We start from the raw sequence: 24749 nt of genomic DNA, 5'->3' as shown, positions 1-24749 counted from the left end.
TCCTCGTCTAATATATCTATCTGTATGAAATAGTTTAAATTTGTTTATTTGATATTCAGCTAATAGTTTTCTGTTTTCTATATTTATCCATGTTTCTGTAAGCGCAATAACATCTATTGTTGTGCAGATAAGAGCATTAAATTTTTTTACTTTGTTTCTTAGATTCCTACTGTTCGTATAATACTATACCTTAAGTGTATTGCTATTTTGAGGTGTTTCTCCTTCCCTGTTCCTTTTACCAATTTTTCCCCCGCCATTGTTCAGGTAAACTTTTTTTTTTTTTTTTTTTTTTTGAGATATATACAAGAGTTGTTACATTATTGTACAGCCACTAGTACGCGTAGCGTTTCGGGCAGTTCCCTGGAATATGATCCCCTGCCGCGAAGAATCGTTTTTTCATCCAAGTACACATTTTACTGTTGCGTTAAACAGAGGCTACAGTTAAGGAATTGCGCCCAGTAAATCCTCCCCGGTCAGGATACGAACCCATGACATAGCGCTCGCGGAACGCCAGGCGAGTGTCTTACCACTACACCACGGAGACTGTAAAATTGTTTCCATTGTTCAGGTAAACAATGTAATGGGAGACTTTGTAAGGATTATATCTTATTAAACAGAAGCCGTGAAGATATAGTTTACAATGTTTATTGTTATAAACTGAGTTATATCGTACTGTGACAACTGTAACCTTGAAGCATCTATGCTACAAACTAACAATCATTAGCTACACCAACTACATAAGTACTGTACTATTGTTGGGTGGTTTAAACATTTGTGAAATAAATAGTATACTTTTCTAAATAACATAAACAATTTCTGTGCATACTTAACTTAATACATTTATTAATCTAATTACGTGATCAATAAAACATTTTGAGTACTGTATTTACTGATCAATAAAACATTTCGAGTACTGTATTTATTGAACGGTAAAACATTTAGAGTAGTGTATTTATTGGTCAATAAAACATTGCGTATTGTATTTACAGATCAATAAAATATTTTGAGTACCTGCCATACTGTTTACTAAAGCCCAAAAATGTACCTTTGACAACTGTAATTTTCCTGTCCCTATCATTGCCACTAGAGTTGGCAGACCTCAGGTGACTATTACAGAAGTGTGTTTTGCTGTTATAGGTTTCAATGAAGCAATACATACTGCACATTGTTATAAATAGGATTACTTTTCAGTACTTTTATGTTGCACCAAGTAGCAGTTTACAGTGTGAGTGTATGTTGCCAGTTCAGTCAGGTTAAGCACTGTTGCATCTGATCATTAAATGGATGGTAATCAGTGGCTAGGGGTTCCTGGATAAGTGATACATCAGTTTATCTGTGACAGGGTATACCAGTGTGCACATACTGATGCAAAAGACCACACTACAGGGTACAGAACAACACAATAAAGGGTATAGAACACTTCAGTAAAGGGTACAAAACAATATTGTAAAGGGTACAGAACAATACAGTATAGAATATAGAACAACAGAGTATGGGATATAGAACAATACAGTAGACGGTATTTAAACCTCAGTACAGGGGTTCGCATATCATAGTATTAGGATATCAAACGGCACATTAGAGGGTATTGAACTTGAACAACACAGTAGAGGGTATCAAACAACAGTAGGGAGTATTGAACAACATGGTAGAGGGTATAGAACAGCACAGTAGAGGGCATCAAAAAACACAATAGTGGATATAGAGCAGCACAGTAGAGGGGTATTGAACAACACACACAAGTTCATGTGTGTTCTATTCTAGTTCATGCAAAATAGAATCAGTGAAGAGCAAGGGTGCCAGAAGCACAATCAGAGAACACTGTATAAGCATCAGAGGTTCGCGGTTGTTTAACATACTCCCAGCTTGTATAAGAAATATTGTCGAAACAAACGTGTACCCATCTTCAAGAAAAAACTAGATAGTTTTCTTCAAGGAGTGCCAGACCAACCAGGCTGTGATGGATATGTGGACCTGCGGGCCGCTCCAAGCAACAGCTTGTTGGACCAAGCTCTCACAAGTCAAGCCTGGCCTCGGGCCGGGCTTGGGAAGTAGAACAACTCCCAGAACGAATAAATCCACAAGGGCCGTGATGAGGGTTCGAACTTACGTCCAAGATGATCCCAGACGTGCTTTAATCGACTGTGCTACGACATGGTGTAAGAATTGCAACCAGGATTGCTACTGCTCTCATGCAGGTAGAGAGCAGGTAACACAATAGAGAGTATCGAACAGCACAGTAGAGGGTATCGAACAACACAATAGAGGGTATCAAACAGCACAGTAGAGGGTATTGAACAACAAAATAGAATGTATAGAACAGCACAGTGGAGGGTATACATTCAATCTGTTCTCTTACAAATAACGTCTGAATTTGGCCTTTTGCCCGTATGGCCAAAAACGGATGTAATTTGAAAATAAAAAATAATTGAAAATAAATTTTACAGTTTTATTTTCTCAAAAACAGCAAGTTAAGAGTCCTCTGGTAGGTTAGGAGGGCAAGAAGTTCTCCCAAGATTTCAAAAGTCATGAAAACCATTAATTGAAAGTTTCTTCTAACCTAACCAAGTAAACCGGAGGACTAAAACAGAAAATGGGTCAGTTCATCACTTTCGTGAGCTGATTTAATTTTTATTTATTTATTTATTTATTTATATACAAGAAGGTACTTTGGGTTTTAGAGTACAGAGATTTGAAGTTTTACATTCTTGTAAAACCACTAGCGCGCATAGCGTTTCGGGCAGAAACGCTATGCTAACGCTTCATTTCAAATTACGTCCATTTTTGGCCATAACACACATACAAGCAAAAAGCGACGTTATTTTAAGAGGACAGGTTGGTACATTAGAGGTGTGTGGAGCAACACTGTATTATGTGATTATGAAACTACAGTAATTTGCTTAGTTCTCTCTGTGTTTACTTCAGTCACTCAAAGTATTATAGAAATAAATTTTTCTTTGTGAAATTATTAGTAATTTTACACAAAGTACAAGATACTAAACTCAAGAATATTTTCTGAGTAAATATTTTGATTTTCAAAATATAGATTATGATAAACTAAGACATCTGTTCATAATTATTTAATACAAAGTATATGCTTATATCTTCTATCTTTATAATAAGAATTATTACATTTTTTTTTTAACTATTAAAATTTGTATCAAATTATACCCACATATACATTGTAAATCACGAGTAAAACACTATGGTTATCTTGAATAACTGCCCCAAGCATGATATATTCAAATAGAGATTTTGAATATGGATTGATGAGGCAGTAGTTATTTATACAAATCATTTTGGTCTTATCATTCAAGTGTTCTAATGTAATTAAAGTACTCAGATAAAGGTCCTAATACTGTACAGTGTCAATGGCACAAAATCCATATTATTTTGTGTTTCTAATGAGACCTTTAGTATTTTAATAATCTAGGGTTTTAAATGCACAGTACAACCTTAGTTCGATGAATCTCACTTCGGCAAATCTCGGTTGCAATTATTCGGGGTTGGTCCCATGTAGTTCATCAAATTGAGATTGGACTGTAAATATAGCTGGCTAGTAACCCAACCCCACACATGAAATGATAGGAAAATGACAACAATTCAGCCCACCCTGGATTAAAAGGGCATCACCTTCACGTATGGGTCAAGGTTACTATTTTTTAGCCATATTATTGTGACATTCTATGCATATAGTTGGCTGCCATCAAGTGACTTTAATCCACAAGATGCATGTTCTACAGCTTGCATAAAATTATGTAAATACAGTATCTATGAGTGTGTATGTATTGAGTATATATACTGTACTTTATAGCAGTAGCAGCACAGTTACACCCCATCTAGACTATACAATATATTGTACTCTCTATAGAGAGTACAGTATGTAGCTTGGATGGGGTGTAACTGTAAAACAGCACAGTTACACCACTAGTCTGTTTAAACTATTATACTCTAAACGTAAAGATGATATCCGGGATACTTATTGTTTATGATGACACTTCATCATTTAGCGATGATAAGATCACACACACAAGTCATTTCACTTCGTTTTATTAGTCCTGAGGTTTATGCAGTTGATATTACCTCATATTATTATTTGATTTATGAAAATGTTTGTATATTTTTCTCACACACGACTACAAAATCAATTTCAAAAAGAACAATTACAGCAACAAAAAATGTCTAGACAAGTATCTTGCAAAAGAGATAATAGGTATCTAAAACAAATTGAAAAGCATTTATTTGTAGTTCTATTTGACTAATCTTCGATTATTATTACAGTATCTTCAACCACTGTCAATGAATTATTGGCTGCAAGGTGCCACAGTTATTTGCAAGCCTCTATATGAGTGTACAGTACAGTACTCTGCTTCATTCTGATTAACTAAATAGTTTTTAACATCCCTTTTAGGGGATTTTTACTGTTCATCTCGCACTGTTTCCTGGATATTTTGATTACCTTCTTGGTTTGATACTGGATGTTCAATATTAGATGGCACAAAATTTGTTATTTCACTAATGCCATCGAGGGGTAAAACATCTTTAAGAGGCTTTCTGTTGCCATTAGAAGCAGAACGATTCTGATGTGAACCAGTTTTCCTATTTCGACCACGAGGAGTACGATTCTCACGACAAATCTTGCGGCAGTTCTTGCCGCAGTTACCGAGACAAGTCTTTCCACGATTCTTCTTACATCTTTTGCTACAGTTTTTTCTGCATCTTTTCTGGCAACTCTTTGGGCGAGTTTTAATATTTCCATTAGATCCTTCATCTTCGGTCCGTTGTTTAGTGAGTGGCGTAGCCTCTAAGTTGTTTGTAATCAGATTGGGGTCAGAACAGTTCAGGCCACGACGAAACATCTTCAGAGCTTGACGTAAAGGCTGCAAAAATATAAAAATTCCATTAGATATGCCAAAAAGATTTTGTCATGAAGTATCTTTTCAAGAAGCAATTTAAAGACTTGAAAATTAAATAAACTTTTTTTATTGCAGTCAAGTAAGCTGTATCTTGGGATGAACTACCAAGAAAAGAAATTGTTGTAAAGAAAACTAAGTTTTATTATTAATCTAAAGCACACAAAAGGTGTATATAAAAGTATGGAAAAGACAACTTTAGGTGCTGACAACCAACACATTCTCCTTAACCGCTCAACTGCACAACGCACATGCACTGCAGGCCCTCAACGGGGGGTCGGGTATTTGTATTTTTCACGTTCCATTCAAAACTGGCGCGCGGTGACCCCGGTACGAAATGGATGCATGGTGGCCCCATTGATCGTCCGCCATCTTGAAAAAAAAATCCCAGCATGCCCTGCGGCCGTGGGGAACCTCAGTTTCAAAGCAACAACCATGTCTGACGAATCGTCTTCGAGCTCCCGCTCCACTGTGACCCGCGGTCATGGAAAACGACTCTCTGAGGAGGAGATACGCGACCTTTTGTACGATGACGGTGCTATGGATGATGACTTAGACTATGATCCAGAGAAAGACCTTACACAGAGGTCTGATACGAGTGAGGGAGAGACTGAGGTGGATGATGTGGCGAGCGTGTACAGTACACGCGCCTTGCCCGGCCTGCCTCGCCGCCGTGGGTTAACACCGTTATCATCACCACCATCATGTATGTCCCCAGATGCAAGTTTATTCAGTGACAGTACATACGATGAATCTTTCTTGGGCTTTAGTGACATAGGCTCCGATACGAGTAGTGTGGACAACCCGAGTACAAGCAGCGAGGGTATTACCAGGCAGGGTTTTGCTGCCTCAGCAACACATCGTGGCAGGTGGCAGCGTGTCTCGCAGCAACAGGACAATGACGACAGTTGCCCCTCAACATTAGGTGTTCGTGGTAGGCGTGTTACGTAAATCTGCCTCATCGCCTACCATACCCTCACGCAGCTCCAGCACCAGATGATGTAGCCATGTTTTTGGTGCTCGTGGTGGTGTTGGAGCCATCAACAAACCCCCGGGTGCACTTGTGTGGGAGGATTGTGCCACATTTGTCCCACGAATACCAACGTTTGATGCCACTACTGGGGATGATATGGCAGAAATGGAATATTTCCAGGCGTATTTCGACAACAAATTCATGACCTATCTTGTGACGGAGACAAACAGGTATGCTCACAGCCTCATAGACGCCGTCATTTTATCTGCCTCACGCCTCGCGCAATGGAAGGACACGACAATTGATGAAATGTATGTGTTTCTGGCACTCAGCATGATGATGAAGCACTCTGAGAAAGCTGTCATCCAGGATTATTGGAGCAAAGACAGCCTTGTTCCATCGCTCGTGTTCATCCGATATGTCGCGTGATAGATTCCTCTTGATTCTCAGGTGCCTGCATTTCGAGAATAATGCAAATGAGGACAGACACGACAGACTGTGGAAGGTACGGAAGGTGTTCAATGACATGAGAGGCAGTTCAGGGATTATTTTGTACTTGCACAGAATGTGGTAATCGACGAATCACTAGTACTGTTCAAGGGGTGACTGGCATTCAAGCTGTACATCCCATCAAAGCGGCACCGTTTTGGACTGAAGTTTTTCGTGCTGTGCGACTGTGAGACTAGTATGGTCTTGGACATGATTTTGTATTCTGGTACAGACATCGACATACCAGCTCACGACCCACACGGGTTCTCCAGCAGTGTCGTAAAAACCCTGATGGAACCGTTGCTGAACAAGGGGCATATACTGTTCACCGACAACTATTACACCAGCCCTTTGTTGACCAGATACCTCCTTGCCCACAACACCGGCGTATGTGGCATTGTGAAGGCCCACAGGAAGGAAATGCCAGTGTTTGGCATTGGAAAAGCAGTGGGTGACTGCCAGCTGTGCAAGTGTGACAATATGCTGTCAGTGCGGTGGAAGGACAGTGCTTCACAGACTTGCGTGCGCAAGTCTGTGAAGTGGACGAAAAAGTTCTTCTTCCACTTAATAGATGTTGCAGTGCTCAACTGCTTCAATATGTACCTGGTAAAATTTGGCAGGAGACCGCCAATATGTACATTCAGTGCTGGTGTTGTGTCACAACTGCTAGTAGAGTATGGCAAGGAGGGCTCCGTTGCACCATGCGGGGTGTAAGCAACAATGCCACACGCAGCTCCAGACAGACTGAGCAGTAACAAGAATTTTGGAGTACATACACATACTCGAGTATATGCCAGGCACAGCATCACGGGAGAAGGGTAAACGTGTGTATGTAGTATGCAGGAACGCTACCCGCAGAGAACAAAAGCGTAGATGCATCAGCACCTGGTGCATGGAGTGCAAGGTGCCACTATGCCCCGTTGGCTGTTTCGCAGCATATCACACTCGCGGAGTTCTGAGTGTGTTTATGGTCTGTATATATAGTGTGTGAGACTGTATAGTGTGTATATAGGTTGTAAATATAAATATATTAGCTTGATACATTGGAAATATGTGCAGGATAGGTGAACACATTTGTGATGCATGTAACAGTGTGTCTACGGACAGTACGGATGTTCTACTGCCATAATATAGTGTACGTGTTCATTATACATAGGATTAGCACGTAAAAACACATAAGTTGTATTTGGAACTGTGTGCAGAAAATGAACAAAAATATATTCATGGCAGTGCGCACATACTGCCCTGGGCCCCCTACTGACCCCGGGAGCGTACGCCACGGGCGAACGGGAAATGATGACATCACGCACCAACTTACGGACCCCATAGCAACCAAAGTAAGTACAACTTCGACCTTCTGTTACTACAGTATACCCATACTCAGGGAAAGGCTTTTGACACTTTCAAAACAAAAACAAAAAAAGAATTTTTTACAGAAAATTTATTTCCTGTGCACTGGGGGGGTGCCATATTTGGAAACCATGCAGTTGAGGGGCTAATGGTAGCTGTTGTAGAAAAACAGATCTTAACAAGGTGGCAATAACTAAAAATCAAATAAAAAATCAAATGAAATCAAATGTTTATTCAGGTAAAGTACATACATACAAGGTGAGATACAAACATTGATGGATTTACAGATAGAGCTAGTACATACAAAGCCTAAAGCCACTATTACCCAAAGCGTTTCGAGCAGGACACAAATACTAGATACTTCTTTACAGACCGCACAAACCTAAACCAAGGAGTGATCAAATAGTGCATTATTAAAAATAAAAAAAATAAATAATGTAGTGCAAAAATTTGTGAAATCTTAAAACATTTATCATTTTCCAAAAAAGATTACTGAATTGTCTGAAGATATCTCTGTCACCCCCAAAATAACCTCCCCAAATAATTCCCCCTACTCATTAGTACTTCTTTATACAATTTTATTTATTTTTGAATTGGTAACCTGCTAATCAGAGATAATGCAAAATTCAAACTTATAATAACTTCAATTAACATTGAAGTACATTAGCCATTATCTTGAGGTTATCTTGAGATGATTTTGGGGCTTAGTGTCCCCACGGCTGCTTCCTGTGGGTGGAGGCCTGGTCGAGGACCAGCCTCCACCCACAGGAAGCAGCCCTTGACAGCTGACTAACTCCCAGGTACCTATTTACTGCTAAGTAACAGCAGCATCAGGGTGAAAGAAACTCTGCCCAATGTTTCTCGCCGGTGCCCGGGATAGAGCCCGGGACCACAGGATCACAAGTCCAGCGTGCTGTCCGCTTGGCCACCGGCTTTACCACTAATAAAATATACAGTTGCAATACTGGATTGTATTTTTACCCATTATATAATTAAAATTATTCGTGGTATTATTCAGCTGCGTAACCAGTCTGAATACTGTATCACCTAACCGGTGCTCCTCTATATCCAAAATTATAAGCAATTAGTGTGAGTGATGTATTGTACCATCATTCTAGGTAGAGTTTTCATGGGTTCTGATGGCATTGAAGACCTGTGCCTCATCTGCCACTTTGTAAGGTATTTTGGACCAGGTCAGTGCTTGCATTTTTTGGACGTATGGTGAATTAGTTTCAAGTCATCAATTGCCCTAATCACTTGCAGGTCACCCCCTCTACACCTTGCAGCAGCACTGCACAGTCATTTTCGATGTTAGCTGCCATAATAGGATGTCACCTGTGCACTTTTAGGCCACTGTGTCCAGAATTTGCAAGGTTGTTTTGAGTGTTTCTTGGCTCATTTTCCTGGATCTTAGGCATGATCCTTTCCTGAGTTCAGGGTTTGACTTGCATTTAGCACAGGCACCTCTTACACTCATTAAAAAAAACTCTGCTATTTTGGCTTAACAATTATGTTCGGCTCTTTCCAAAACTGATTTGCAAGGTCCTACAATGTCTTATTCCTCAAAGAATCTGGTAGATCTGGCTGTTATGGGCCAGGCCCACCCTCTTTCTCTGCCTTGGTCGGCCCTGTTGCTGCTGCACCTACGAACTTTGGCTGGCGTAAGAGTGTGTCAATTTTTCCACTGGTTTCTTTTGCACCTTAAGAGCAACCTGGCTCCTGTTTGGGTGATCAGGGCCAAAGTACCCAATAGGCCAAGGAGGCCACGACCTCGGGCCCACCAGCACCAGAGAGCCCCATATGTTTAGCCTTTAAATAGCCACATTGACCAGAGGGTGGAGTCCATTTAGCTGTTTTGGCCTAGAGGGGGCCCAAAAACAGCTAGATCTGGCTCTATGTATGATGTTCACCCCAAACAGTGACTGAGGGCACTTCACTGCTTTCTTCAGTAGACATTCTGGGGATGTATTTTGTGTGGCTCATTTTGCCCAAGTAAAAGACCATAAATGAAATACTGTAGAAAGGAATCCAAAATACATTTTCTCTTGTGCAAAATCTAGAACAAAAACTACATTTTCCAAGGGGCCCTTGTGTAACAGTCGAAGCTGTTTAAGATAGGTGACTGTATTGAAGGTAGTGTGGATACGCCTTTGTACAAAAAATGCAGTGGAGTGGTAGTTCTGCTTTGAAAGGTTGGAAAAGGTTCATCCCAGGAGATTAGAGCAGAGGTGTGGAAGCAAGGATCACCAACTTCTTGTATTTAAATTATCACTTTTGAGAAATTCATGTATTAAAGTAACTGTAATTATTAATAACCTTGTGTACGTAGATTAATTTAACATTATAAATAATCAAATCTCCTCTTTAGTTCAAGATCAGACGACTCGTGTAAGGACTGGCAACACCTGCCTCGCTTAGGTCAGGTCGCCAGCATGAGACTGGTCTCACCCCCCCCCCCACCTTCACCCTCCCTCTACTCCATGACTCCTCCTTGCTGTTAATTCAATAATGTAGAGAAATGCAAGTTATCATTCAATATTGTATTCAATAATTTACCTGTTCAAGTATCTAGGTAATTTTCCAGTTGTTCTGGAATGATGATTAGGTCGCCTTCAGCGATCAGTACAAGATTAATCTTTGTTAATCATCCTTGAAGATTAATTTGGCAACTAGCCTAGGTCAGTCTCAGCTTGAGAGAGCAGGCTAAGAAGTTCAGTGTGGTTTGAACAGTGACTGGAGGAGGTGGCTCTTCCCTGGGGGGAGGTCAAGGTCATGACCTCTGGCCCAGGACTTTGCAGGGGGAAGAGGGGTAAGGTTAAGTCTCAATGTTAATGTATTGTTTAATAAACGTCATGTCATTTGCCAAAATTAGGATATAGTCAGCTAGAGAGTGTTCAATTATAATTAATTTGTGTTGTAATAAATTTGATTATTCATTTATTCGTGTTTAGTGAGTTCCCTTTCTTGTGTTTCATGATTATGTGGATATTGAGATCCTTGGCTTTGGGCGATAACACCTTGGGTTCTCTGTAAGTTTCTTTATCTTTTCAATAGATGTTCCCTTGTTCTAGTTCAGTAAGCCACATTTGATAGTAAGTTCATCCTTCCTATTCATAACTGGGGATCCATATTCTGGGGATTATGTCTAATGGGCAACTTCCTGTTTCATCATCCATTAGGGGGGATTAATCAGGGTCAAGTGAATCAGGTGGTGGCAGTGGAATGTTCTAGAATTCTCTAGAGTTACGGGTAGCTGATCAAGTACAATGCCTTGTTGGTGTAGTACCTAGGTAATCAAATACTTAGGTGATAAGGTGTTGAACTGGAGAGGTTGCAGTGGTAACTCTGGGGGAACTCTAGAATAGTTAACTAAGGGCGGGATAATGGACAGTAGAGAACCATTCCCTGTCCCCCATTACACTTGTGCAAGAGTGATGGAATCTTCACAGATGACACTATAAAGAAATGAGTGAAATACTGAGGCTTCAGTATGATTCTTAATCTGCCCAACAGGTAAGGACCTATTATACAAATACCAAATTATGTGGAGTACTCTCATATGTGACCTATCCCAGTGACTGAAGCAAGAACTGCAGAATGTCACTTAATAGGTTTTTGTATTGGCCTCACATGATTAACTCATTGGCATTATATCATGGTCATGTGCTAGTCTCTGTTCCATCACCTTACTGTCAAAAGTACAGTACATTGTTTTAACAGTCACAGTCCTTGCGATGATTTCAGGACTCGATGTCCCGGTCCTCGACCAGGGCTCCTCAAAGAATATCTGGAATGATTGGAAAGCCTTTTTCCATTGTTCCAATGAGCATACCTGGAGAGGGTTCTGGGAGTTCTTTTACTCCCTGAGCCCAGCCTGAGGCCAGGCTCGACTTGTGATAATTTGGTCCACCAGGCTGTTGCTTGGAGCTGCCCACAGGCCCACATATCCACCACAGCCTGGTTTGTCCGGGGGCTTCTTGCAAGAACCTGTCCAAGTGCCTCTTGAATATATCCACTTTCATTCTGGCAATATTTCTAATAATTGCTGGGAGGGTGTTGAACAGCTGTGGACCTCCGATGTTCAGTGTTCTCTGATTGTGACTATGGCACCTCTACTCCTCACTGGTTCTATTCTGCATTTCCTTCCGTATCTTTCACTCCAGTATGTTGTTATTCTACTGTGCAAATTTGGGACATTCATCTTGTACTGATCATACTGATGAAGTCTTACATCTATCAGTACAATCCTCTGTGAAATCCTACGCCATTAACAACCCTCATATTATGTCTTCCTGCTCTCGTACTGGCATCTTGCATATCTCACAACTTTGGATTATTCTTTACCACAGATGGCTCAGATAATTAAGGCCTACATCGTGATGTGATAAAAAATAGTCCACAAAACTTATGTAAAAAAAATAGCATTTAGCGAATTTGAACAAAGGAAATAATCACAGGTGCCAGTTATCCATTTAAAAGTAGCTTCTAAAATAGGTCACCAGAGCTACATGGCCAATTATGACAAAAACAATTTCCTTTCATAATAAGTGTTTCAAAATATGAAACAAGAGCAACAAATAACTAGGTCTGACAAGAATGTTATATTAGGTATTCCTACTGGAAATATTTAATTAGGATTATGTTTTAAAATAATAATAATAATAATACAGTACAGGTAATAATAATAATATGGAAATTTGTGATAACTGTAAATGACAACTTCGCATACATACCTTTGACTTCTTGTATGGCATGACGAAAGTTGGTATGAATACTGCCCCAAGTTGACGACCCATTATAAGGAATGGTTTCCTGGAAGGAGCAATGGAACAACAGCTTGCTTCTTCAGTCAAAGAGAAACGAATGCGTTTCAGCGCTCGTCTCTCATCCTCCGTAGACTTCATGCTCTTGTATATTCGTCTAGACTTCTTGATCACCAGTTGTGCTCTGCGCTGTTTCTTCACACGTGTTTTCACAACTAGGAAAGTAAGGAAAGTGTCAAAATGGCAGATATAGTTTTGTATGAAATATGTAACAAATTGTACAGAAATGAATTGATAATTATTCAAATCTGACCTTGAATTAGATCTGAAGCTCATAATTGTAACCAGTGAAGGAAATTGGCTTTGAAAAGTAGGTTTATTCTGGTTTTGGGAACTAGGTAAAAAACATATGCCGAGATCACATTGTAAACAAAAGATCATACAGTAATTGGACTTATTCTTCTAACATTCTTTGATGCTTCCAGCAACCTATTCTTTATCTTTTCAATTAACTTAAGAATGCAAGAATGAAGGAAACAGCTGAAATCCTATTGGCCCATATGAGGTAGCTCCTATTGCCCCATACGAGGCAGCTCCTATTGGCCCACAAGAGGCATTTTGTGTTCTATTTTTTGTTGATACAGTATATTTAGATTTGTATTTACAGTATATCCCCTTAAATAAATATGATTAAATTTTGGCAAATTTCTAAATTAGTTGCTGTATTTATAATATGATATACAGTACAGTATACTGTACAGTATTCATGTTTATATTTTAATAAATAGTTTCTCTCTCATCCTTGCACCTCAGGTTTACCAAAAAATATTATACAATAATTGCTTTTGATAATTTGTGTTAATTTTATTTCATGCTTTTTCCTATAGGCAATTTTGATAGTTTTGTGTACACCTCTTACTTTAATGTTGCCTACGTATTATTCTGAATCTGAACTAACAATCAAGAATCCCATTGTTCAATTCCCACGCAGGACAGAAATGGTTGGGCATGTTTCCTTTCACCTGATGCCTCTGGTCTCCTTTACAGTAAAATAGGTATCTGGGAATTAGGCAACTGTTGTGGCATTACATCCGAGTACTGTAGTTGACATAGGGGGGCACTTCAGTAAGTTTAAGTACAGGCTTCCTGTCCACTACAGTGAGAATTCTCATTTTCTCCATCTTTGTTCTCATTGTGTCTCGCTTATTATGCTCATCACTTTCCTCATATTCATGTTTTCCTTTTATCTCATTTTCCTAATGCATGTTTCACTTTTTTTGTCTCCATATTCGGTGTAACTTCCATCAAAATATTTCTTTCACATACTGTATTACTTTTTCAGTGTGAATCTTTTGGATATGAATGAACACCTTCCCCTTCTCCCTCTCAGTCTCCATGTAAAGCTCAGTCTCTGCGTGCCTTGTACTTTCCCCTCCTGCCCTATCCAAACAACATAAAACACTAGGGAAATGATCCAGTCTTACATTAGGCAAACACAACGTTTTCTAAATATTACAACATTGTAACAATGTAAAAATAGTAAATAAAATAAAATATTGTGGTTACATTGTGTATAGGCCGGGGGAATAAGAATGATGACATGTATACTCACCCAGGTCTGCCCGGCAGTAGTTGTCCAGGATGTTCTCGTAGGTCTCAACGGGACTGCAGGCCGGGCACTCCCCATCTGTGGCCACAAGGTTGCCATGAAATAAGCATTACTAATCTCTCTTGTTCAACACATTCTCTAGCCTACACCACTCTCAACAATGTTTACAGGAAAATAAACAAATTCTAATTTGGAAGTCTAATTTTCACTAGAATACATGACATTGATAGTTTAATGGCATTTATATAGGAGTTAACATAATTTTTTGCATTTTTATATTTAATTTGACATATTGACCAAGATCTTGTATACATAAATTTGTTTAGTTATACTTTACTTACTGAACAATGAAATCTCAAGAATGTGATGCATCTACGAGAACATATTGGGATTGTATGAGGGTATTGAACCCGTGATCCTGGACTCCACTGGCATATACACTACCGACTGGAGCTTTATGTGCTGAAAAGTATTTCGGTAGCAAGTGTGCCCAAGGAGTCAAAAGATGTGGGTTCTATTCCATTGTATGACCCCCAATATTTTTCCTTTACTTGCTGTTACTACTTATAAAAATTTGTTTAGCCAAACTAAACTTGTTTACTGAACTATTTGGTTAAACATTGAGATTTTGTGCTCGAAACTCTCACCCTAATAATCCCTGGGAATTAGGCAACTGTTGCAGGTTGCATCCTGGAGAGGATCAGTCGCTGGCAGACCTGATTACCCTAACAGACTTTTTGTCCTCAAAATGGGAAACCATAGGAATGTTTTCTTTCATCAGAGCCTGTTAACAACCAATGCTGTAGTGTATGGTACAAGTAACAACAGCCTTGCTGGTCAGGAAGAACAAGAAAACTCTACCTCAGGATGGACTATGAGGCACGAGAAATAGAATCTCTAGTCACAAGGACCCAGTGTTGGATGTAGTTTTTGTTCTAGATTTTGCATAGAAGAAAAAGTATTTTGTATTCTTCTGTTTCACCGATGTCCTTTTGTTTATATTAGTATTATTCAATACCTCTCTCGTCACCTTTCTAGAGAGCTTTGAGACAATTCCAATATTTTAGGTGCTTTATCACGACTGTGTGTCGTATATGTTCTCTGTACTTCAATATTTCGTCTGTTTCAGCAATCTTTCCCGCTCTGAAGGTGAGTGAGTATTGAGCAGTACTCAAGACGGGTCAGCACAAGTGATTTGCTTGGTTATTCTCCATAAACGTTAGATCACCAGACATGTTCCCAGATGCTTTACATGATGCTTTCCTACTATGGGTAGATTTTATTGTGTTTTGTACCTTGTATTTTGTTTAAGGTCTTCATTTTTACCATATCTAAGTACTGTACCTGACATTTATCACTGTTAAACATGTTTTTTTCTGCTACCCAATTGAGAACTTGATTAATATAGGCTAGTAGTTTTCCAATGCCTTCTATAGAATTAATTTTCATGCTGATTTTTGTGTCATTTGCAAAAGATGACACAAAGCTGTGACTTGTATTTCTGTCTATATTTGATATGAGAATATAATAGAGCAACTGAATTTAATGCCTTCTTCTCATCATATGTTGCTAACTTTGCCAGGAAAATCCCAGAAATCGTTGGGTGTCTGCTAGGTTAGGTTAGGGCACTTTAATTTGACAGTTTCTTGCTGTTGGGAAAGCTTGCGAGAATGGGCTGGATTTTTGTATCATCTGTAAAGGATGGCATAAAGCTGTGACTAGTATTTTTGTCTATATCTGACATGAGAATGAGATAAAGCAGTAGTGCAAGGACTGTGCCCTCTGAGGTACAGAGCCTTTCACTGCACTTGGACTTGATTTTGTTTGACTGTTTCTCTTTACATTCTGCTTAGTCCCTTCATCTGTGTGGTTGCTGTCTAGGAAGATAACTTAAGAAGCAAGCACAAACTAAACAATCGGGCTAAGACTAATCACAGCTTCACAGGTACGTCGTAAATCTTAAGAATGATGGATGCTTCATTACTGAACATGTTACACAATGAGCTTCACGTCGTAAAAATATAAATAATATACAATTTTGGTAAGATTTGGCAGAATAAATCTTTATTATTAACAGCAGCTTGTAAAGTCTTTTGAAGGTTTGAGCTTGTTATTATTATTTTACTGTGTTGGTGTGTGGTGGTGAGTAGTGGTGTTGGTGTTTGGGGGTGAGTTGTGGTGTTGGTGTGTGGTGGTGAGTAGTGGTGAGTAGTGGTGTTGGTTTGTGGTGGTGGTGGTGGTAGTAGTGAGTGGAGGTGTTGGTGTGTGGTGGTGAGTAGTGGTGTTGGTGTGTGGTGGTGGTAGTAGTGAGTGGAGGTGTTGGTGTGTGGTGGTGAGTAGTGGTGTTGGTGTGTGGGGGCGAGTTGTAGTGTTGGTGTGTGGTGGTGTTGGTGTGTGTTGGTGAGTGGTGGTGTTGGTGTGTGGTGGTGTTGGTGTGTGGTGGTGAGTTGTGGTGTTGGTGAGTTGTGGTGTTGGTGAGTTGTGGTGTTGGTGTGTGGTGGTGTTGGTGTGTGGTGGTGAGTTGTGGTGTTGGTGAGTTGTGGTGTTGGTGTGTGGTGGTGAGTAGTGGTGTTAGTGAGTTGTGGTGTTGGTGTGTGGTGGTGTTGGTGTGTGGTGGTGTTGGTGTGTGGTGGTGTTGGTGTGTGGTGGTGTTGGTGTGTGGTGGTGTTGGTGTGTGGTGGTGTTGGTGTGTGGAGGTGTTGGTGTGTGGAGGTGTTGGTGTGTGTTGGTGAGTAGTGATGGTGGTGAGTTGTGGTGTTAGTGTGTGGTGGTGAGTAGTGGTGTTGGTGTGTGGTGGTGAGTAGTGGTGTTGGTGTGTGGTGGTGAGTAGTGGTGATGGTGAGTTGTGGTAGTAGTGAGTGGAGGTGTTGGTGTGTGGTGGTGAGTAGTGGTGATGGTGAGTTGTGGTGTTAGTGTGGTGGTGAGTAGTGATGTTGCCACTACATCACTGCTTAGTGATGTAGTGACAACACCACTGAACAAGGATTAAGTGAAGTAGTTTCCTCACATAACATGTGAGAACATGTGAGTTCCATTGTTCATGGTGTGATTAGATAAAGTGTGTTAGCTTCTTAAGTGTGACCACACTTTTTCTCATATTGCATTCTTTTAGTTTTATATTCTGGTCTTAATATTCTTATTTATTCAGATTTTCTCTTAAAGTCGTAAAAGACTACATATTATACAGTTGGATTGAGGGGCGGGCCTGAAATACATATTTGAATCATACAAGAACTATTGCATACATCACAACCATTACGATATATATATGATTATATATATATATATATATATATATATATATATATATATATATATATATATATATATATATATATATATATATATATATAAGGAACATGTTGGAATTAATACTTATACCAGGACTTTTGCATTATTTTCAAGATTGTTAGAGAAAGCTTTTTATGTAGAGGCCGGGAAGGTAAGGTGACATTAGGGCAGGGAAGGTAAGGTAATTACGAGGAGAAAGTGCAACGCCAGTATAGCTATAGCACTTGGAAAGGACATGGGGACAAGGATCTGAGATATGAGGACAGGGTAAAGGAAGCTGTGAAGATGAGGTGAGGCAGAGTGAGGGTGGGGTTGGGATGAAACCAGGAGGGGGGGGGTGGTGGTATGTGATGTCGGTGCAACAGCAACAGCAGTTGGGGGTTAGACAGGATCAGCACAGCAAGCCAGCAGGGAAGCAGCCACACGCTAGCAGGGGTTAACAAAGCTCCACGCTCACCTTGCACAATTTCTGTAAAGAAACAAGATAAAACATTATTAGTGGCTTTTTGCAGTTGTTAGTCCATACAGTATATGACTGAGTTATTGGACAGGTTAATGTGGGTTAGTTACCATGGGAGGAGGTAGACCTATGGTGAGGCTAGGTGCAATAGACCTATGTTGTGCCTACATCCCACTATTTCAATACATCCTCTAAAATTCATGGCATTGAAATTGGTCAAATGTACAGAAATGTACTGTTGTACCGAAAAGTTGACGTATATTATTATTGGAACACTCCAAATATCATGCCAGAAATGTGAATAGGTTAATTTAGGATTTATACTATCATATGCCTAAATAACCAATCTTAAGCCAAATTTGTCATAATAGGCCTAAATATGTACAGGTCTAGGGAAGTTTAGGTTTGGTTGTTGTCGTCATTCTCTGCAACATTGACAGTACAAAATGTGAACTTTCAGAGTGCAACAGTTTAATTTTATAGGTGCGACCAATAGTAGAGTACTGTACTATCATTGTTGGATGACAGGTTCCATTATAACCTATGAGAGTGTGCTGTAGGTGCTCGTTAAGTCATTTTATTGGACATGAGGCAGACATCGGCACACCAGACTTAACACAGTGATAGATACACAACATTATCTTCATCAGTAATCAACATTTTCCTACAGGAGCGAGTAGATTATCTACAGATTCGTATGCTCATTAAAAATGTTGATGTAGATAGATGTAACACGTTCCTCAACCTACAGCCTCTTGTTGAGGTGAAACAGGTAACATTACACTATAAAGGTTTTATTCATATGTAAAAATCTGCAACATTTAAAGTATCGACACAACATTCATAAATGTCAAAGAAAATGTATATAAAATAACTGTGAACTTAACCTGCTCAGTCAGCAGTCATAGAGGAAACCATTGTATGTATCCCCATGTCACCTCTATCATTGTATGTATCCCTGTCACCTCTATTATTGTATGTATCCCCGTCACCTCTATCATTGTATGTATCCCCATGTTACCTCTATCATTGTATGTATCCCCATGTCACCTCTATTATTGTATGTATCCCCATGTCACCTCTATCATTGTATGTATCCCCATGTCACCTCTATCATTGTATGTATCCCCGGCATCAATTCAATTTCTTCTTTATTATTCACCCCATACCCATCCCGTGGGCGGTGGTGTAAAGGGTTACAGAGGCACACAATCGGTTCAGGATTATTGTTGTTGTTAAAGATTTGCTACCTGGAACAAAGTTCCAAGTAGCACGGGCTATAGTGAGCCCGTAGTGCCTTCGGTTCAGAAACTGAACACTCTAGTTCGTTTAGTTAAGCAAATAAAAATTTTTGACGCTTGTTACACAATTATTAATGTTATATATACATATACACATACATGTACATACATATACACATACATGTACATACATATACACATACATGTACATACATATATACATATTTAATCACCTACACAAATACACACATCAAAAATCATGGATGCTAAACACTATATCTCACCTGAAGATGTTACGGGCAGGAATGTGCACATTTTTCAACAAGTTGCGCACAAATCCAAAATTCTGTTTGTAACTCATTTTGTATGTATGTACTTTTTCCTAATTAAACATTACCATTATTATTATTATCAATACGTCATAAGTCATTCTTATTGTGTTTTATTCTCCTAAAACCCAGACTGACTATGAATGTTGGTTGATCACGCGACTCTACACTCATACAAAGATCATTATCACATGCATCAAATGTCTCGACATCAAAATCAACAAATCAAATGATAATAGTGAGAGCAATACAGTCACTTTCAACCAAGTAAATAAATATATAAATATTAATTATATAGATTGTGCAATAATATTTACACACACTCTTGAGAAATATATACTCGTTAGAAAATACTTGAGACAAATAAGATTTTTGTAAAAATGCATTATTTTCATTACCAAGATAAAAATCAGGTCTTTCTATGGGCTACAGAAAATATGGTGTTTAACGAGGATAAGTTCCAGCTCATGCGCTACGGAAAAAATGAAAATATAAAAACAAAAACCACGCACAGTCAAATCATAACATAGAATGAAAAAGTCAATGTAAAGGATTTGGGTGTACTCATGTCGGAAGACCTTACCTTTAAAGAACACAATAAAGTAACCGTCACAACTGCAAGAAAAATGACAGGTTGGATAACAAGAACTTTTCACACTAGAGATGCTATACCGATGATGATACTCTTCAAGACGCTAGTGCTCTCTAGAGTGGAGTACTGCTGCACAATGACAGCCCCTTTCAAAGCTGGAGAAATTGCTGACCTGGAGAGCGTGCAGAGATCTTTTACTGCTAGAATCCACTCAGTAAAACATCTAAACTATTGGGACCGACTAAAGAGCCAAAATCTGTATTTTCTTGAGCGCAGGCGGGAGAGATGCATAATAATTTACACGTGGAAAATAGTAGAGGGGCTGGTCCCAAACCTGCACACAGAAATAACACTACATGAGACCAGGAGGCATGGCAGGATGTGCAGAATACCCCCGTTGAAAAGCAGAGGTGCAACAGGTACTCTGAGAGAGAACTATCAACATCAGAGGCCCGAGACTGTTCAACACGCTTCCACTACACAGAAGGGACATAACTGGCCGACTCCTCAGTGTTCAAGAGAGAACTATCAGTGTTAACTATCTTCATTTAGAACTATATAGCAGTGTTAGCTCTCTAACACTGTATACTGTAGCAGGGAATGTATATATGCTGGTTAACATTTTATACATAAACCGTCACGTTTAAGGAAGAACAAATATTTAATTACTAAACTTTTCCAAAATAATGACTATTTAAGAATTTGCGAGTGTGACCCGTAGAACGGTTGTAACACCGCGGTTCATAGCCCTTTAACGCTTAACACAAATCAAACACACCATTCTACATAAGAATAGGCTACTTGAGCAGTAACAAAATAGGTCCCACTCTATCAAATGGGTTCATCATCCCGGCCCGACGCTAATAGCCGGGTGAGGCGGCCTGGCCTTCTTCCCGCGCTATATGGGGCGACACCAGGGGTAACTTACCCTAATTTATTAGTGGGGGTAGGTGACCGCCTACTGGGGGGGGGAGCATTCCCGAGGGTGGCGGACGGCTCGTCTAGAGAGAAATCCGAAATATTTTTCCTCCCATGCAAAATCTAGATAAAAAAAAAACACATCTAGTATCGGGCCCCTGCGAAAGGGAGATGGAACTTTCACCGATGACAACAAAGAAATGAGCGAGCTACTTAGGAAGCAGTACGACTCTGTTTTCAGCGAGTCACTAAACACACTAAAGATTGATAACCCAAATTAATTTTTCATGGACGTGATACCAACATCAAATCATATATCAGACGTCATTCTATCTCCACTGGATTTTGAAAAAGCCATAGACAGTATGCCTATGCACTCTGCACCAGGCCCAGACTCTTGGAACTCTATATAGTCATCAAGAACTGTAACAAAAACCACTATCGCAGGCCCTTCACATTCTGTGGAGACAAAGCCTAGATACTGGCGTTATCCCTGACATACTAAAAACAGCAGAGATAGCACCACTCCATAAAGGAGGAAATAAGGCAGAGGCAAAAAATTACAGACCGATAGCACTAACGTCACACATCATAAAAATCTTTGAGAGAGTGCTAAGAAGTAAGATCACAAAATACATGGAATCACAGCATCTCCATAACCCCGGACAACATGGTTTCAGAACAGGGCGCTCTTGCTTGTCGCAGTTGCTGGACCACTATGATATGGCATTAGATGCTATAGAAGACAAACAAAACGCTGATGTAATTTACACAGATTTCGCAAAAGCCTTTGATAAATGTGACCATGGTGTTATTGTATATAAAATGCATTCAAAAGGAATTACCAGAAAAATAGGCAGATGGATCTACAATTTCCTGGCTAACAGAACCCAATGTGTAATAGTCAACAAAATAAAATCCGGTCTATCAACCGTAAAGAGCTCAGTCCCCGAGGGTACTGTGCTTGCTCCAGTACTTTTTCTCATCCTCATATCGGCCATAGACAAGGACACAACCTTTAGCACTGTATCATCCTTTGCAGATGACACTAGGATTTTCATGAGTAGACAACATAGAAGACATGGCAAACCTCCAATTAGATGTAAATCAGGTCTTTCAATGGGCTACAGAAAATATGATATTTAACGAAGATAAGTTCCAGCTCATGCACTTATTCTATGAGTATTCTTTTCCGCGTCCGGAAAAAAATAAAATATAAAAATAGAAACCACGTAAAAAAACGCAGTCAAATCATAACATAGAACGAAAAGTCAATGTAAAGTATCTGGGTGTACTCATGTCGGAAGACCTTACCTTTAAAGAACACAATAAAGTAGCCGTCACAACTGCAAGAAAAATGACAGGTTGGATAACAAGAACCTTTCACACTAGAGATGCTATACCGATGATGATACTCTTCAAGACGCTAGTGCTCTCTAGAGTGGAGTACTGCTGCACAATGACAGCCCCTTTCAAAGCTGGAGAAATTGCTGACCTGGAGAGCGTGCAGAGATCTTTTACTGCTAGAATCCACTCAGTAAAACATCTAAACTATTGGGACCGACTAAAGTGCCTAAATCTGTATTCTCTTGAGCGCAGGCGGGAGAGATACATAATAATTTACACGTGGAAAATAGTAGAGGGGCTGGTCCCAAACCTGCACACAGAAATAACACCACATGAGACCAGGAGGCATGGCAGGATGTGCAGAATACCCCCGTTGAAAAGCAGAGGTGCAACAGGTACTCTGAGAGAGAACTATCAACATCAGAGGCCCGAGACTGTTCAACACGCTTCTACTACACATAAGGGACATAACTGGCCGACCCCTCGCAGTGTTCAAGAGAGAACTATCAACATCAGAGGCCCGAGACTGTTCAACACGCTTCCACTACACATAAGGGACATAACTGGCCGACCCCTCACAGTGTTCAAGAGAGAACTATCAACATCAGAGGCCCGAGACTGTTCAACACGCTTCCACTACACATAAGGGACATAACTGGCCGACCCCTCATAGTGTTCAAGAGAGAACTATCAACATCAGAGGCCCGAGACTGTTCAACACGCTTCCACTACACATAAGGGACATAACTGGCCGACCCCTCACAGTGTTCAAGAGAGAACTATCAACATCAGAGGCCCGAGACTGTTCAACACACTTCCACTACACATAAGGGACATAACTGGCCGACCCCTCACAGTGTTCAAGAGAGAACTTGATAAACACCTCCAAAGGATTCCTGATGAACCAGGCTGTGACTCATAGATCAGACTGCGAGCAGCCGCGTCCAACAGCCTGGTTGACCAGTCCAGCAACGAGGAGGCCTGGGTGATGACCGGGCCGCGGGGACGCTAAGCCCCGGAACTAACACAAGGTAACCAAGTCCCCGAGGGCTTGGTGCTGTAGTCTGATGTTTAGTGGGTGTGTGTCTAGGCGCTCCTGGAGCTCCTGGATTGTCTGGTCATATGGTGGACGGTGTTGTGCTCCTCTCCTTAGTGCTATATTCTGCACTGCTTGTAGTTTTTGCATATTAGTTTTCGTTAAGGAATGTAAAGGTAGTTGATGGTATTCTAGATAAGGGGGCCTAACGGATGAGTGAACAGCGCTCAGTATTCGTAGTCCTAAGGGTCCGGGTTCGATCCCCGGCGGAGTCGGAAACAAACAGGCAGAGTTTCTCTCACCCTGATGCAGTAACTAGGTACCTGGGAGTTAGACGGCTGCTTCCTGAAGATGTGTATGTGTGAAAATTAGGATTAAGGACTTGCCGGAAACGCTCCGCCTGCTGGTGGCTATCTTCTTGAGGTTACCTTGAGTTGATTTCGGGGCTTTAGTGTCCCCGCGGCCCGGTCCTTGACCAGGCCTCCACCCCCAGGAAGCAGCCCGTGACAGCTGACTAACACCCAGGTACCTATTTACTGCTAGGTAACATGGGCATTCAGGGTGAAAGAAACTTTGCCCATTTGTTTCTGCCTGGTGCGGGAATCGAACCCGCGCCACAGAATTACGAGTCCTGCGCGCTATCCACCAGGCTACGAGGCCCCATAAACTGAACAAGGATGTAACAACTCTTGTATAAAAAATAAAATACATAAAAATGTGGGCTTTGTATCGCTGTGTGATCGTGCTGCGGCGCCGGAATGTCCTCACTTCGTGTAGGCCAACTTTTGCTTACATGGTTTTATCTTTAATCTTGATTCCTGTTCTATTAATGTTGAGTTCCAGTATTAACTAGTAGCAGGGTATCATAGGACACCTTGGGAGAGGAGGGGGGGGGGCACCTTCCTGGGAGTGGTGGGCACGTGGGGCGGGGGGCACGTGGGGCGGGGGGCACGTGGGGCGGGGGGGGGGGGGGGGGGGGGGGGCAGGAAGGTAGTATGGGCACTGGGCACCCGTGTGTGTGTGTGGCGTCTCGTCAGTAACTGAGGCACGTACAGGACCAGGTGGATGGGACCCCCCCTGGTGCCCCCACCACCACCTGTCTCCCTCCCCTCCCCTCCCCCTTCCATGTCTGGCCTCCTACCTCGCCTCCCCCCCCTGTCTGGCTTCCTACCCTCCCCTTCCCTGTCTGGCCTCCTACCCTCGCCTCCCCTCCCTGTCTGGCCTCCTGTCTCCCTCCCCCCACTGTCTGGCCTCCTACCCTCGCCTCCCCCCCCCTGTCTGGACTCCTACCTTCGCCTCCCCTCCCTGTCTGGCCTCCTACCCTCGCCTCCCCCTTCCCTGTCTGGCCTCCTACCCTCGCCTCCCCTCCCTGTCTGGCCTCCTGTCTCCCTCCCCCCCCCCCCCCCCCCCTCCCTCCCCCCCTGTCTCCCTCCCCCCC

The 24749-nt window shown here is 41.0% G+C and overlaps 1 protein-coding gene across 1 annotated transcript; it reads right to left on the bottom strand.

Annotated features, from left to right (window-relative positions):
* Positions 1-629: 629 nt before the first annotated feature.
* On the bottom strand, positions 630-19404 carry LOC138366395 (uncharacterized). The gene is made up of 5 exons (XM_069327437.1): positions 19374-19404; positions 17846-17857; positions 14101-14175; positions 12459-12703; positions 630-4880 (listed from the first exon to the last, which is right to left on the bottom strand). The coding sequence occupies exons 1-5, from the start codon at positions 19402-19404 to the stop codon at positions 4419-4421; spliced, it is 825 nt and encodes a 274-aa protein (XP_069183538.1). The 3' UTR covers positions 630-4418.
* Between the last annotated feature and the right edge of the window lie 5345 nt (positions 19405-24749).

This window comes from Procambarus clarkii, chromosome 19 (genome assembly GCF_040958095.1).
Source record: "Procambarus clarkii isolate CNS0578487 chromosome 19, FALCON_Pclarkii_2.0, whole genome shotgun sequence".
Lineage (NCBI taxonomy): Eukaryota > Metazoa > Arthropoda > Malacostraca > Decapoda > Cambaridae > Procambarus > Procambarus clarkii.
The sequence above is the reverse complement of the archived record's forward strand: the minus strand, read 5'-3'. Positions and strand labels throughout refer to the sequence as shown.

Bases quoted from the DNA above. Each gene is read 5' to 3' on its own strand.
- LOC138366395 (XM_069327437.1), bottom strand. From the start codon at position 19,404: ATGTGCACATTCCTGCCCGTAACATCTTCAG. The intron at 12,704-14,100 runs GTGAGTATACAT...TTACTTTCCTAG, and splicing joins CTACTGCCGGGCAGACCTGG to TTGTGAAAACACGTGTGAAG. The intron at 4,881-12,458 runs GTATGTATGCGA...ATATTTTTGCAG, and splicing joins TGCCATACAAGAAGTCAAAG to CCTTTACGTCAAGCTCTGAA.